Source organism: Delphinapterus leucas, chromosome 14 (assembly GCF_059928025.1).
Source record: "Delphinapterus leucas isolate spDelLeu-1000000601 "Yukka" chromosome 14, BTC_Dleu_Yukka2, whole genome shotgun sequence".
NCBI lineage: Eukaryota > Metazoa > Chordata > Mammalia > Artiodactyla > Monodontidae > Delphinapterus > Delphinapterus leucas.
The window spans coordinates 35,311,610-35,327,493 of NC_143142.1; the positions used below are offsets into that span (position 1 = coordinate 35,311,610).

Here is a 15,884-nt window from a genome sequence, read left to right on the forward strand (position 1 = left end):
CTGGGTCAAAAGCCATCCCCAGTGCCTGCCTACATTTAGTTATGGGCTTGCTGATGGCCAAGAGAATGTCAGGGGACAGTATTAGTTCTAAGGATTCCAGCACTAAGTAGGACAGGAAACTCAGAAGCTATAGAAGGGAGAGACTGCATTAGACTAGGTAACAATGTACATATTTACATTTGCAACCAATTAAAGTACAGCACATAAATCAAAAGGATAATGAGGGAAAAACATTTGCACCATATACATAAGAGCTTATTTACCCAATTCAACTCTTTTTGACATACAAAATGGTGATCTTGCAAATAAGATAAAAAAGTCAAAAGACATGAATATGCAGTTATAATGTGTGAATATTCAAGTTTAAAAACAAAAATTGCAAATACAAAAATATTATCTTTTGCTTGTCATGTTGTCAATTATTAAAAACATCGATAAGCTTAATATGTAAGGAGTTCAAATATAAAGGCTTATAGTAATACTAGAAAGAAATAAATATAAAATAGGCCAAAAAAGCACATATAAGTTATAAGAAATAGCAATGATAATGATAAATCATTCAAAAACATAATCACTTTAATAATATATTAAAACAAACTACATTTCCACCTCCCAAATGGGTAAAAATTTTAAAACAATAATGCCTATCATGTGGGAAAATGGGTATTCTCAGACAGTGTTGACCTTTTAACTGGTGCAATTTTTCTGGAGGGAAATTTGTCAATATGTATCAAAAAGTTGAAAATATACAAATAATTTGCATAGCAAAAATGCACCTTCAAAACTATATCCTAAGAAATGTTTTAAGTTGTTGCCTCTGAGTTGTGGGATTATGAGTATACCAATTTCTGTGTATGCGTTTCTGTATTTTCCAGAACTTTTGCAATGAATATGGACTTTAAATAAAAAGGGGAAGAAAACCAAATTCATGTTATGGGGGAAATTCCTACTGACTTATTTTGCTGTGTTTTTTTTTTTTCTGTTTGTTTGTTGTTTTTTTTTTTACGGTACGCGGGCCTCTCCCGTTGCGGAGCACAGGCTCCGGACGCGCAGGCTCAGTGGCCATGGCTCACGGGCCCAGCCACTCCGCGGCATGTGGAATCCTCCCAGACCGGGGCACGAACCCGTGTCCCCTGTATCGGCAGGTGGACTCTCAACCACTGCGCCACCAGGGAAGCCCTGTTGTTTGTTTTTGAGCTGTAAAACCTCATGAAAACAAATGATCTCCTTGCCATTGTGATATTTCCTTTCCTCACTTCTGGAATCATATATTAACATTTTGAAGAACTTAAAATAAAAAGTGCTTTGAAAACTGATGCAGATTTTGAGATAATTGGTAAAAGCAAGATTGGGAGAGAAATAGAAATACCCTGAGGTAAAAAAAAAATCTTTCCTATATATATCATTAAAATGAGAAATCAAATACCTTGATGCAGTCTATTAGCCAAACCAAGGCTGCCACAATGTGAGGCCATGTATGAGGGGCCCCTACTGTATACATGGAGCTTTTCGATAATGCAAAAGGATACCTATGAAAAATCAGAAAACATAAGCCAGTATGTTAATTTTGTAAAAATAATGGCTAAATTAAGCAAGAAGTTACATTAAAAAAATTCCACATATATACCATCAGTCTCGACTTGTTTAGAAGATACTTGTTGAGATTCTCTCCTTCGTCTTCTTACCCTCAAATGGTTTTGTGTATTTTGTTTTATTTCTCTGCAGATTACTTTGTACATATATCCCCTAAGCAGAACTTGATTTACAACCAACATGCTGGACTTCTCTCCTGAAAGATTGTTCCCTCAAATCCAATGTACCCCAAATAAACCACATGTATGTATTTCTCCTCCTCAAATCCACTTCTCCCCCTGTGTTTATTCTACATAGGCTTTTCTGGACTTTCTTACTCCATTTTCACCAGGCCTTCAATCCTACCTTTTCTGTTTCTATAATATCTGCAGTAGCTAGCCTATTCTATCTATTCCTCGTCACATCAGTAGTTGAGGGCTTTATGATCTATCATCTGTAGTTCAGTAATAATCTCCAAAAAGTTGTTTTTTTTGCCTTTTCAATTTATCTTGCATATGTGGCCCATAGTGACCATCTTAAAATATATTATTTCTCTAACTCAAAATCTTTACACACTTATTGAGTTTCATTCTTTTCTGTGTTCCAACAATCTCTCTAGGCTAATGAGAAATATAACATACAAACCCAAGATCTTTAAAGATTCTTGGAACCTCTTCTTCAAACTTTGTGTCAGGAAGTTCATACGAAGGGCACAGGAAGCCATAAAGAAAAGTGAAGATCTTTAGGAAGTCTTTAACAGAAGGAGCTTGTAGAGATTTCATGGATACGCTATATGCATAACCGTTTTCTGAAAGAAACTATAATAATTTTTATGAAACATCAAACATTTTACAATAGGAAAATTATTGAAGAATACTTAAGAAAACACTCACAATTTCGAATGGTTAAGATTATAAAATACCTCACAGAGCTGTCGAATACATTGCTGAATGAATGCTTTGTCATTAAGTGGTCTTGGGTCCTTGATTTTTTCAGAAGTGGAAAATATACCAAATTGACTATTCCGGGATCCATGTCCACTAGTTCTGTAAACATATTTTTAAAAAGTCAGTCAAAATTATTTCCTTCTGTGGTCAAGCCTAAATTATTTCAAGGCAATTTTATATTTTAACATCAGCACCAAACATTAAAGTTCAATTCTTTGGTTTTTATTTAACTAAGATTTCTCTTACTCAAAGCAGAGAAAAAAAGAGCAAATAATGAAGATTAAAGTATAAAATGAGGTGGGAAGAAAAGTACACTTCTGGTGCCCTGCATTACTAACACATACATCATCCTCTAAAACTGTGCATTTTGAGTCCACTAGGTCTTCTGTACCAACTGTTCTCCAGGTCTATTCAATAACCCAGATCCTTTCAACAACCTACTTGCCCCTCCATGATTGCTCCTTCATTTCCAACCGCTTTATTTACCATTATTTATTGCAGGAAAATTTGAGATGTTGAAAGATTGTGCTTTTTTTCATAAACGTTATTGTGTCGTGCAATATTATGTATCTGATTGTTATTTACCATAAATATATGTTGCTACTTTTTAGTCATTAATAGCTATAGCATATATGCTCCCTCTTAAGCCCCTCCTCTCAAAATAAAACATCATTTGTTTAAATCTTTATAATGGTTTCTTTTGCTTCTCTTTGTGGCCCAATTTACCTAACCATTGTAGTTTATTAAATATCCTTGGGACAATACTTTTCCTTTTTGGACAGATGCCACAAAACTGAGTTACAATGAACACTGCTGTAATGTCTGAACTCTGTTCATCAAAACAATTTCTCCCTGCATGTTTACTTGCTGCTTTCAAGTTCTCTCCTGACCAGGATCTAAAAGTTCTTTACCTTGGGCTCTCTGATGCCACTGCTCTGATTAACTAGCTAATTAGCTAATTCTTCCCCTGAGAATTTGCTTTTTGAGATCCACTTTTCTACATACTGCTATTACTTAATCTTTAATTTTTTTTTTTACTAGGAAAGAATACATGTATAGACTCAGCTCTTATTCTACACAAAACTGTACTAATAGATAGCTTTCCAAATTATAAAAGAATTTCCCAACCAATCAAAATACTGTATCATTCAACTTATAGTTTAAGAGAATAGGGTCTAGAAGCAGAGTCTGGTTAAAAATTGTCTCTGTTACTAGTTGTATGACCTTGGGTAAACTATTTAACCTCTGTGCTTTAATTTCCTAATGTCTAAAATGAAGACAATAACAGTATCTACACATAGGGCAGTTCTGAGGATTGATTAAAAGAGATATAAAATAGCACTTTTCTGGCTTACAAAAATGCTCAGCAAAAGTTAGATTTTATAATCATTAGCATCAGTATCTCTGACATTCAGCTCTGAGATGAAAGTTACATTACAAAAATGCCTTAAGATTTTTTATCAACTAGAATAAACACCAGAAACAGTTTAACTTGGGTTCATGACAAAGACTTTTCATAAGGTACAAATATGTCATCTCTAAATATTTTCAAAATATAATTAAATAAACATTTGTTTTAAAACAAAGTTATATTTTGTTTTTGGTGAGATGAACAGTTTCTCTATTTTGGAGTTGGAAATTTCTTTAAAAAATTAACTTTATTGAGGTATAATTGCTTAGAATAACATGCACCTGTTTAAAGCATACAATTTGATGAGGTTTGACAATATTTACACCTGTGTAATCTCTACCACGATCAAGATATTAAACATTTCCATCATCTCAAATCTTATCCCCCTTACCAGTCAATCCTTACCCTACCCCCAGCCTAGGCAACTACTGATCTACTCTAGACAGTGGTTCTCAAAGTGTGCCCTAGGGGATCGAGAAGTCAAAACTATTTTCCCAATAAAATTAAGATTTTTTTCACACCTTTCATTCTTATTCTTTCGTTGAGTGTACAGTGGAGTTTTCCAGAGGTTGGCTACATGACGTCGGATATTATAACAGACTGAATTCCGAGGCAGATATGAGAATTCAGCTATCTTCTATTAAGCCAGACATTAAAGAGATTTGCAAAAATATAAATGTCACTCTTCTTACTGAAATAGTTTTATTTTTAAAAAATTAAAGCATGTTATTTATATTAACATGTAATGGGTTACTGTTATTTTATTTTACTTTATTTTTTTAATATTTACTTATTTAATTAATTAATTTATTTGGCTGCTTCGGGTCTTAGTTGCAGCACGCAGGATCTTTGTTGAAGCATGTGGGATCTTTTGTTGCGACGTGCGGGCTCTTCATTGCAGCATGCAGGCTTCTCTCTAGTTGTGGTGTGCAGGTTTTCTCTTCTCTAGTGGAGGTGTGCAAGCTCAGTGGTTGTGGTGCGTGGGCTTAGATGCCCCGCTGCATGTGGGATCTTAGTTCCCCGACCAGGGATAGAACCCGTGTCCCCTGCATTGGAAGGCGGATTCTTTATCACTGGATCACAAGCGCAGTCCTGGGTTATTGTTATTTTAAACTGAATTAATATGTACTAATTTTTTTTTCTCAGTTTTATTTTCTAATATAGTTAATATCAACAGATACAGCCCACAAGATAAAAGCTCTTTGGAGTCCTTAATATTTTAGTAAAAAAAAGTCTTTGGCTAAGATGTTGGACTAGATGATGGTTCCTAATTTTAAAATGCTATGATTCCATAGTATGTGAAAGCTATGTGTAGAATTTTCAATCAAGTATTCACTTGTAACAATGAAATAGTGGTCTAAATGTGCTGATATATCTCAGCATAACCTAAAGCAAATATAACCATTTTAACCATTTAAAATAGAGGAAAACTAGATTATAACCTTCTCTTGAAAGGGACCATGCCATCTAATTTTTTGTACTTTGACAGCATCTAGCTCAATGCATGGCTATAAGAATCCCTTCCATTAGAATTAATTAAAAAAATCATTACCTTTTACCAAATACAGAGGCTTTTCTTTCAGATGTGGGTTTGTTAATACTCAATTTTCCAAAGGTTGATTTCTCTTTGCTTTAAGAAAAGGAGAAAAACAAACTCTTTAAATAAGTGGAAAAATATTAGTTCAAGAAACTTTTGTAAATACATTGGAACCAACCCCTCTTCCTCATTACTTATAAGAATAATTCAAAATCATGAAAATTTTTAGCAGCAATCATAGCTATCAAAAATAGGATAGGCTTACAACATAGTATGAGTTTTAACACTAAAATGTTAAGAAAAAAGGAGGAAAAAACCCCATATCTACATTGTAATTTTAATTATCCTAAAATATGTACATTTATGGATAACAACTTCAAAGGAAAAGAAATAACTTAAAAATAGATATTTTCAATCATAGAATGATAGCCACATTTAAAATTTTTTCTTTTGAGGCTCACTCTTTATTAGACTGCAGCTACACTTAAGAACATACATTATGTCAATTACAGACCAGAAACATTGACAAAGGCAACCTTTTAGCTTAGAATGCAATTCAAGGCACAAATCTTTTGGAGTAGTAATGTGCAACAGTACAAAACATTTCTCTGATTTCAGAAGAAAAAAATGTATAAATATTTCAAATTTCTAAAAGTAGCAGAGGCTCATACTATGTAAACCCAAGTAACTTAAGAACAGTTAGCAAGTAACTTGTACCTTGGTAATAGAGAAGGAATGATAGCACTCAACATGGTTACAAATAGCCTTCTCTTAATTGTAAGAAATTCATTCATAGGGAAAAATTAGTTTATGATTTTAAGTTCTTTTTTCCCCCTCATTTTATTTTTTATTAAAAAAATTAAAAAAATTGAAGTCCAGTTGATTTACAATGTTTCAGGTGTATAGCAAAGTGATTGAGATACACACACACACACACACACATACTTTTTCAGATTCTTTTCAATTACAGATCATTACAGGATATTGACTATAGTGACAGCAAGTTCTTTGGGGCACCTTTTTTTTTCCAGTGAATCCTGAGGAAATAGTTTGGAGAAGTGGTGTTCTGTAGGCTGCTACTAAACTGCAGCTAATTGTCAGGGCAAATAATACCTTTCATTGAGAACTATGCTAGTTGGATACGCCTCAGTAAATAGAAGTTACAGCAGAGAACCTGCTCAAACAAGCAGCTCTACAGTAAAGGAGGAAAATAAATGAGTGGAAGAGTGCTGAAAAGGAATTAGCAGTCCCTCAGGGATTGCCTAGCAAAAGACGTGGCTTTGGAGATTTAACTATCAAATGAGATAAAACACAACACCAAGTAACATGCCCATTTTTTAGCCTTCACTGACTCCAAATTAGGTACCACTGAGAACAGATAAGATTCATCACAATATGACTCATACTACATCTTTGTATTAACCTCCTTTACAGATTTCTTTGCCAAAGACAATAAGGCATAGGTACTCACGTTTGAGGGGTATGGAGGCCTGGTTTATTTAAGTCCTGGGATCTTAATTCCTGCATAGAGAGGCGGCCAGCACCACCGGTAGAAAATGAACTGCGTTTCATGTTTATGACCTGCATTCACGAATTTGGTAATGAACAAGTCTTTCCAGACACAGATGGTACATTAAGCAACAACTATTATCTTTACCCTCAAACAGAAAGGCAGCCAAGTTTCACTGTTTTTTCAAGATAATCTTTCCCGGTCTATCTTTGCTTGTTCATGTAAGGTGAAGTCCTAATTTGCAGGGAACATCTATCTATTTAACTCCATTTAAAAATACTCAACACAGGGCTTCCCTGGTGGTGCAGTGGTTGGGAGTCCGCCTGCCGATGCAGGGGACACGGGTTCGTGCCCTGGTCCGGGAGGATCCCGCGTGCCGTGGAGCGGTTGGGCCTGTGAGTCATGGCCGCTGGGCCTGCGCGTCTGGAGCCTGTGCTCCGCGTCGGGAGAGGCCACGGCAGTGAGAGGCCCGCGTACCGCAAAAAAAAAAAAAAAAAAATTCAACACACATAAACACTTACTAACTGCCTACCATGTACAAGGGAGTGTGAAAGCAATGCAAACAATACAAAGGTGAATAAGGTATGATTCCTACCTTCACAGGGTATTTATGGTAGTTAAACTCCTAAATCCTAACTCAGACCACATCACCACTGTTGGCTGTGCCTATTTCAATGGGAAGTCAGAGGCTACTGACAAGAACTACCTCTGATGTTTCATTTTCTTTGGTCTTGGAGCAGAGCTATTCAGTTTTCTTTTCCTAATGTCCATCTCCCCTGCTCTGTCCTTAACCTACTGTTTCCCATTTACATTATTCAATTACTGCCCCTCGTGCTTCAATCTCCCTCTCATCAAGGATAAATTATCTGGTCTAAAGACTGCTTCCATTTTCTCAGACCACATTCACATCTCATTCCCTTCCCATCTACTGAAACGGTTGCCTCCTGAGATACTCATGACTGACAAATCTTTTGATCCTATCTTAACTCTGAGGCATTAGACACTATACACCTAGCCCTTCCAGGTCCTGCCCTGGTTTCCAAGAAAGTGGACATCTGTGGTTATCCTTTTACTTCTTGGGGCTCTCCTTTGTTTTTTAAACTGATTAGACTCTTTACTTCTTTGTTTGGCTATTTCTTCTTCAGTATACGCTTCTGATCTATTAAACTTTTCCACTCTCACCTATCTGTCCACTCCCAATCTCCACTTAAAATGTACTCTTAAAATCTGAGGTTAAGACTTTCAGATGTACTCCTTACACGGCCACCAGGATGTTACACTAGTATCTCAAACGCACCATAGCAAACAGTTCTTCATCTCGTCCTTCCTCTCCCTGCTCCCATCCATTCTTCCCCTTTTCCTCTCTCCATGTCCTCTTCACCCCACCGGTGTCATCTTGGCCTTCCCCTTCTCCCTTGGAAAATCACTGCCATAAGAAATTTATTGGACTCTGGGAAACTAGCGCCTAGAACAGATGGGGCCCGGGGGCCGGTTACAACAGCAAACACCAAAACGTCTCTCCTCAGGGCCCGTGAATCTAACTTTTTGGCGCCCTGGCGTTCTCCCTCTAGCCCAGTGCTGCCGGAACAAAATTAACGCAAAGTCATTAGTCACCTTTCTTCCAGCTTCCCGATACGACGCAGGGACCGAACTGCTGTAAACCGTGCTATTGCCCGCTAGACAAAACGTCAGCCGCCAAAACACAACCTCCTTCCTCCACCCGCCGGCGCCGTTCGAATTTTAAAAATCTCCGGCGTCGCTGACGTCATCGCGCACGACATGCGCGCGCGTGCGCAATTCTCGGGCGCCGCTCGTCGCCGGAACTCTGCGTGTTGGTGCAGTGCCGCCGCCTCAAGGGCGCGCTCGGGCGTGTTCCGGCAAGCTGTAAGCGTCCTCTGAGAAGTCTGGTCCGACCCTTAAATTTAGCTGTGAACACCCAAGCGCTTTACGTCCCTGAGTAGCGAGCAGAGCGCTCCAGGCAGCCCTTGAAACGTTTTTTCCGTACAGCAACATGGCGGCTCCCGTTGACTGTTAGAAAAGGAGATTTGTTTTTTCCTTTGCCCTGAAAGGAGTGTCTTTCAGGACCACTGTTTAGATGGGTGCTGTTTTATGAAGCAAGTCTGGGAAGGCGGGGTGCACTTTTCTGACAAGGGAGGCGGCGAGGTAGGAGATAGTGACGGCCCAGTGTGCGCGCAGTCGGCCCCAGGGTCGCGCTGCTGAGGCCGCCGCGAAGGTTCGGGCTCAGGGCATGAGTGCTCTCTGGGGTTCCAGGTGCTCTAGCGGTGGCCTGCGGAAAGCTGGAGGATCCAGTGTGGGGCCGAGAATTAGGAGAGAAAAATGACCTGAGCACAGTAGGTTACTTTGCTAAAATATGACATCCCCCCTTACCTGCGTTTGAACTCAGAGGCAAACACAGCCCCAAACTTGGAGAGTGGTGGGTGGTGGGAGGGGAACTCAGAGCCGAAGTCTGGATACCTGGGTCTTGTAGCAATTGTGCCATCAACCAGTTGTAATTTTGGGCACGTCACCTTTCCTGTCTGAGTTTAGAACTTAATTAGGAAAGTTGGGTTTTACTTCTAGTGTCTTAATTCTCAGAGGTGTTTGTTTGTTTTAAAGGAAGAATGTCTGTGGTGCGTGAGCTATCGCCAGGATGGTTACTGGATCATCTTTCTTTCATTAACAAGATAAGTTATGAACTTCACCAGCATCATGAGCCTTGTTGCAGTAAAAATGAGCCTACTTCTTCTGTTCACCTTGATACTCTTCACATGGATTCTATGTCCTCTTTTGGAGCCTCTGCTACCTGTATTGCTTCTACCACTAACCCAGAAAATGATGATGGAGGAAATTGTGAAATGTTCATACAAAAATATGTTTTTCGATCTGAACTGTTTGATGTCACCAAACCTTATATAACTTCTGCTATTCACAAAGAATGCCAACAAAGTAATGAAAAGGAAGATCTAGTAAATGATGTTAAGAAAGAAATCTCCATTTCTGTTAATGGGAAGGTAATAAGTTTTAAGAAATTTAAATTTTTCTACAGAGAACACAAATTTATTATTCCAGCATCTCAAATATCTTGTGATTTACTAAGTATAAAGAATAGTCAATAAAGCATAATAAGACTTTAGCATATCCAGAGTGATTTTTAACTTTTTGCTAACATTCTACCATTCTTAGAAGACCAAATTTGCATATTTCAGAAGTAAGCAAAGTTGATTCAAAAGTGAATGCTCTGTAAATTAAACAAACAAAACTAAGTAACAAAAAAAGAAACCCTGTCTGCCTAGGTTTTCGTATTAATTGCATGTTTTTACACCTATTTTTGCTCAAAAATATGTTTCTCTGTAAAATTCTAAAGCAGTATATAGCAGTATAAAGGGGGAATTTTAGAGATTTATCCTTTGGGGATAAGCTTGTATAATAAATGTTTGGAAGAAGGGTGATATTTTTGAAAAGTTTCTAGTGATAAAACTAGACAGCTACTATGGAAAATATATATTCTTAAAATATATATATTTGTATACACATTGGTGCAATCAAAAGTTTTGAGAGTGCCATATAGTCAAATTAATTATGCATGAATACTTTTTATGTATTTGAAGAGCTCAGAGGTGATTATACAAAGTCCATTTCAGATAGATCATATTAACATTTTCTTTGTTAGAGATAGGAATTACATTCGCTATTCACCCAATAAATGTTTGAGATCTTTCTATGTGCTGTTGTACAAGGAGTGATGAAACAAGATAAATATAATCTCTGCCTTTTTAGATCTTACAACTGAGTGGGGAAGAAAGATACTAAATAAGAAAGCATGTTGAGAATTAGAATAAGGAAAGTAATAGAGAGTCCATGTATTTATTCAGCCAAAGAACTTTTGTTGTTAGCCTGCTAGGAGTTATGCCACCATGTAGGCACTGAGATTTCAGCAATGAAAAGTACAAAGTCCCTGCTCTATATTGCAGACTTACATGTTCTTTGCTATGGAGTTGTTAGATGTAGAACAGTGTTAATATATCTTATTTATACCTAATCCTCAGATTACACATAAAGATCTATTAAAAGTACATTGCAAATTGTTTTTGTTGTAGAAATTAAGAAAGTTCAGAATAATTATACCATATATCAACTGATAGATGACACTGGTGACTCTTATACAGTGTCACAGTTTCTTTGTGTTCTGTGGATGTCAGTGCCATTTTATTATGTCATACTAGTTCTTACTAATAGTAGATAACACCTACATGGCCTTTTATCACCCATTAAGTTTGTAATAATAGTAATAATAATAATTATTATTATTTGGGAAATCTTACCTCCCCAGTCCATACTCTTTGCACTTATTTCAACCTCAGTAGTTATTACCTCTTAAAGAATGAGATACACAATATGGAAAATGTGATAAAGAAAAAGGAAGTACTAATATATTTCAAAATATCATTATTTTGATGATGGCCACATAATTTTTTTCCCTGTAATTTACTCTTTAGAAGCGTAAGAGATGTGTTGTTTTCAATCAAGGTGAATTGGATGCTATGGAATACCATACAAAGGTACGGTGTAAAATATTCATTGATGACTTTGGAAGGTTAATGTGAACTAGTATAAATAAAAGGACAACGTAAATAAGGATGTTCTTAAAAATCAATCAGTCATTTAAAAAAAAATCATTTATTTATTTGTATTTACTTTTGGCTGTGTTGGGTTTTAATTGCTGCTGCCGGACTTTCTCTAGTTGTGGCGAGCCGGGGCTACTCTTCACTATGGTGCACAGGCTTCTCATTGCAGTGGCTTCTCTTGTTGCGGAGCATGGGCTCTAGGTGTGCGGGCTTCAGTAGTTGTGGCTCGCGGGCTCAGTAGTTGTGGCTTGCGGGCTCAGTAGTTGTGGCTCACGAGCTCTAGAGTGCAGGCTCAGTAGTTGTGGTGCACAGGCTTATTTGCTCTGCGGCATGTGGGATCTTCCTGGTCCAGGACTTGAACTTGTGTCCCCTGCATTGGCAGGCAAATTCTTAACCGCTGCGCCACCAGGGAAGTCCCTCAAGCAGTCATTTTGATCGAGGTTAGAATTTAACACTGGAATGATTTATCATTACTTTTATTGTAATGGACAGTTTAAACCAATTTTTATTAAAATCTCATATACTTCTCATTTACATATTTAACATAAGTAAACTTATGCTATATTGGTTAAGTCCAGAAATTTTCTGAGTTATAAAAGCCTACTGTCAGTAGGTAAAACAACTTAAGATAGTGGCAGAAGAAAGTGAATAATATGAAGGATGTATTTCTAGAACTTAGAGGTTACTGAGATCTGGGAGTTAAAGAAATGAGAGGAAACAGAGGGTTCAAATTGTTTTAGATCTCATTGTCTTTCCTACTTTTATTTACTTAATCTTTAATTGCTGACATTTAGGTATAGTATGCACATGTCATTTTCTATATTTATGTGTGGTATCTGCAGGATAAATTTCGACAAGTCAAATTTCTGGGTCAGAGGGTTTGAACATTTTGATAGATACTGCCAAATTGCTGCTATGGAGATTGTATCATCTTATTAGCACACTAGAAATGTATACTTTTGCCTGTTTTCCCACATCCTCACCATTACAGTATATTATAGTTTTTGATGTTTGCCAATCTAATTGTTGAAAAATAGTATTTTAGTATGGCTTTAATTTGCATTTCTTATTATGAATGTAGTTAAGCATTGTAATGTATGTTTAAAATTCATTTGTATTTCTCTTATGTGAACTGTTTGTTTCCTTTGCATACTTAAAAAAATTGGATTGTTCTTTTTCTTACTGATTTATAGGAGTTCTTTATATGCTGGGGAAATTAGGTCTTTGTCTATTATGTAAATTACAAGCATATTTTTCCCAGTTTGTCATTTTAATTTTAATTATGATTTTTTTTGGTTTTGGTTTCGCCATGCAGACAATATTATATTTTCATTTAGTTGAATTTATCATTTTTTTCTTTTATGATTTCTGAATTTTGGAATCATAATTAGAGAAGTATTCCTTCTTCAAGGTTTTAAAATAATTTCCTATGTTTTATTCTAGAACATTTATGATTTTATTTCAAATTTATATCTTGATCCATTTAGACTTTATCCTGGTATACAGTGTGAGGTATGGATCCAGTTGACTACCTATATGTCCTACCATTATTCATGCAGTTTTTCCCTCCTTATATGAGATGCTTGATATACTAAATTCACATAAGTATTTGAGTTTATTTCTGGACTTTAAGTCTTACTTGTTTGTCTCACTATTTATTTGCCAATCTCTTTTGAGATTTTATAATGTGAATATGTTTTAATATCTTATGTGGTAGTTACTTATTCCCCACCCTCCACCCCCCCACCCCCCACCCTGGGCCATCTTATCATTGCTACTTTTTACAGAATTTTCCTGGGCTTTTTGTTTATTTTCCCACATGAATTTTAGGATCAATTTTAGTGTCTGGTTAGAAAAACTAACCTGTTGAAATTTTTATGGCAATCAAATTTATAAACATATACTATTAGCATCTTTAAGATGTTGTGATCCTACTCCAAAACATAAATGTGTCTTTCCATTTGTTTAAGTTTCTGTTGTTATTCTGTAAAATTTTCTTTATATACATCTAGCATTAATTTAAAAAAATTGAATGTCTTGATTTTTCAGGTAATAATTATAACTCTTGCAAATATTAATAGTTTTACTTACACCTCTATAATTATTATATCCCTAATTTATTTATCTTCTCTAATTGTATAGGCTGGAAAATATGATACAATATTAAGTAACGTTTGTGAGAATATCTATCCTTGTCCCTGACTTTGTAGGAGATGATTTCCTCTCCACTGGGTTTTGGGCTGAGTTGGAAATAGCATGTTAAAGAAGTTTCTGTGTATTCTTATTTATTGAGTGTTATTATCAACTGTGGTTACTGAATTTTATCAAATGTTTTTAAAGCATCTATGGAGATTGAATGGATGATTTTTCTCCTAATATTTTCCTTTGATTTTTAATCATATGTAACCACCTTACATTTGTAGTATATATTCTAAATGACCATGATGTATTATGTTTTAAATGTTCTGCTGGATTTTGTTTGCTACTATTTTATTTGGAACAGTCGTAAGTGAGATTGGTCTGATATATTTAATTTTTTTGTTTTATATATATAATTATATACAGATATTTACATATTTCAGTGTTCGAAGTTGGAAGTTTTTCTTTTTTTCTCCCCAATTCTCTGGAGTAATCTGTTCTTTAAAAGTTTGGTAGAACTCCCCTTTGCATCCATCTCAGTATGTTGCTTTTTTTGTGGGGATACTACTTTGACAGCTTTTCCTTTTTCCTCTTTGGAAATCAATTTTAGATTAAAAAAATTCTTTTGTAGTTAATCTTGGTAAATTATGTTATCTTAGAATATTATCCATTTCATCTAATTTTTCAAATTTGTTTATGAATAGTCTGTTTCTGTGGTTATTTTGCCTTCACTATTTATGTTGTATGTTTACTTCCTTTTCCTTGATAGATTAGCTAATGCTTTGCCTAATCTATTAGTTGTTTTTGAAATTAATTTACCTTAAAAATGTCTAACTTATTTCTGCTTTAATCCATTTTAATTTATTCCTTCTGTTTTTTTCTTTTTTTGACTTTTTGAGTTGTCTTAGTTCATTTTTTTTTCTTCTTTTTTTTTTGATGGAAGTATTCAATGTTATGTTTTTTTTCTTGGGGCACTGCAGCATACCATAGGTTCTGATATGTTGTGTTGTAATTGTCATGATGCGAAATTTCATTGATATATCATGGTTTTCTAGAGATTTGCTTAAGAGTTGTTTGTAATAGAGTTTTAAATTTCCATGTTGGAATGGTATTTTTGGTTTGATGGTTAATGTTGTATTTATCTCCATAAAAAAATGCCAAATTGTTTTCCAAAGTAGTTGTACTGTTTTGCATTTCCCACCAGCAAAGTATAAGAACTCTCTTTGCTTCATATCCTCACTAGCATTGATACCATCAGATTTTTGATTTTAGGAATTCTTTTAAGTGTGTAGTGGTATTTTATTGAGGTTTTAACTTGCATTTCCTTAATGACTAATAATGTTGAGAATCTTTTCATTTGCTATACATCCATATACATCCATCTGCTATACATTCTTCGTTGAAGTTTTCATAGGATCAGTGTTTTTTCATCCTTGAGTATTTGAATTAATTCACCAGTGAAATTATCTAGGCCTGGCGTTTCCTTTTGGGGAAGGTTTTTAGGAATAATATAAGGTTCTTTAATAGGTAACAGGGATTTTCAGATTTTCTGCTTTTGCTTATGTCAATTTTGGCAAGTTGTATTTTCTAAGAAATTTGTCTGTTTCATCCAACTTGTCAAATTTATTGGCATGAAGTTGTTCATAGTATTCTCTTATCATGCTTTTAATGTCTGTAGGATTTGTGATGATAAGTGATGCCCCTTTTCATTCCTGATGTTGGTGATTTGTATTCTTTCCTTTTCTTGCTAGGGGCTTGTTATTTTGTTGTTGTTGTTTTTTCAAAGAACCAGCTTTTTTTTGTAGCTTTTTTTTTTTTTTTACTGTGGCAAAATATACATAAAATAAAATTTACCACTTTAACCATTTTTAGGTGTACAATTCAGTTGTACTGAGTACATTCACATTGTTTTGTAACCATCACCATTATTTATCTCCTGAATGATTTTTATTTTCCCCCAACAGGGAAGTGCCTATTTATATATTTTTTTGTTAATGGACATTTGGGATGTTTCCACCTTTTAGCTATTGTGAATAATGCTGCTATGAACATGAGCGTACAAATATCAGTTCCAGTCCCTGCTTTCAGTTTTTTGGGGAATATACCCAGAAGTGGAATTATTGGATCATATGATAATTCTAAT

At 35.4% G+C, this 15,884-nt stretch overlaps 2 protein-coding genes across 7 annotated transcripts in view; one reads left to right on the forward strand and one right to left on the reverse strand.

Moving 5' to 3' along the window:
* The window catches only part of NDC80 (NDC80 kinetochore complex component), a 61,829-nt gene extending 53,108 nt beyond the window's left edge, over window positions 1-8,721 (reverse strand). Inside the window, exons 1-6 of one of the 2 annotated variants that reach the window (XM_022551354.3) lie at window positions 8,592-8,721; window positions 6,939-7,048; window positions 5,483-5,560; window positions 2,495-2,618; window positions 2,218-2,390; window positions 1,427-1,529 (exon numbers count right to left, since the gene is read on the reverse strand). In XM_022551354.3, coding sequence (XP_022407062.1) covers window positions 1,427-1,529; window positions 2,218-2,390; window positions 2,495-2,618; window positions 5,483-5,560; window positions 6,939-7,039 — 579 coding nt within the window. In that variant the 5' untranslated portion in view covers window positions 7,040-7,048; window positions 8,592-8,721. Of the gene's footprint in view, window positions 1-1,426; window positions 1,530-2,217; window positions 2,391-2,494; window positions 2,619-5,482; window positions 5,561-6,938; window positions 7,055-8,591 lie in introns of those variants that run through there. The other variant, XM_089894957.1, reaches the window with a different exon arrangement.
* A 45-nt stretch (window positions 8,722-8,766) lies between these two features.
* METTL4 (methyltransferase 4, N6-adenosine) overlaps window positions 8,767-15,884 on the forward strand; it is a 28,283-nt gene continuing 21,165 nt past the window's right edge. Inside the window, exons 1-3 of one of the 5 annotated variants that reach the window (XM_022551148.2) lie at window positions 8,767-8,861; window positions 9,594-9,988; window positions 11,474-11,536. In XM_022551148.2, coding sequence (XP_022406856.1) covers window positions 9,599-9,988; window positions 11,474-11,536 — 453 coding nt within the window. In that variant the 5' untranslated portion in view covers window positions 8,767-8,861; window positions 9,594-9,598. Of the gene's footprint in view, window positions 8,862-8,890; window positions 9,329-9,593; window positions 9,989-11,473; window positions 11,537-15,884 lie in introns of those variants that run through there. The other 4 variants (XR_002641630.3, XM_022551150.3, XM_022551147.2 and 1 more) reach the window with 4 other exon arrangements.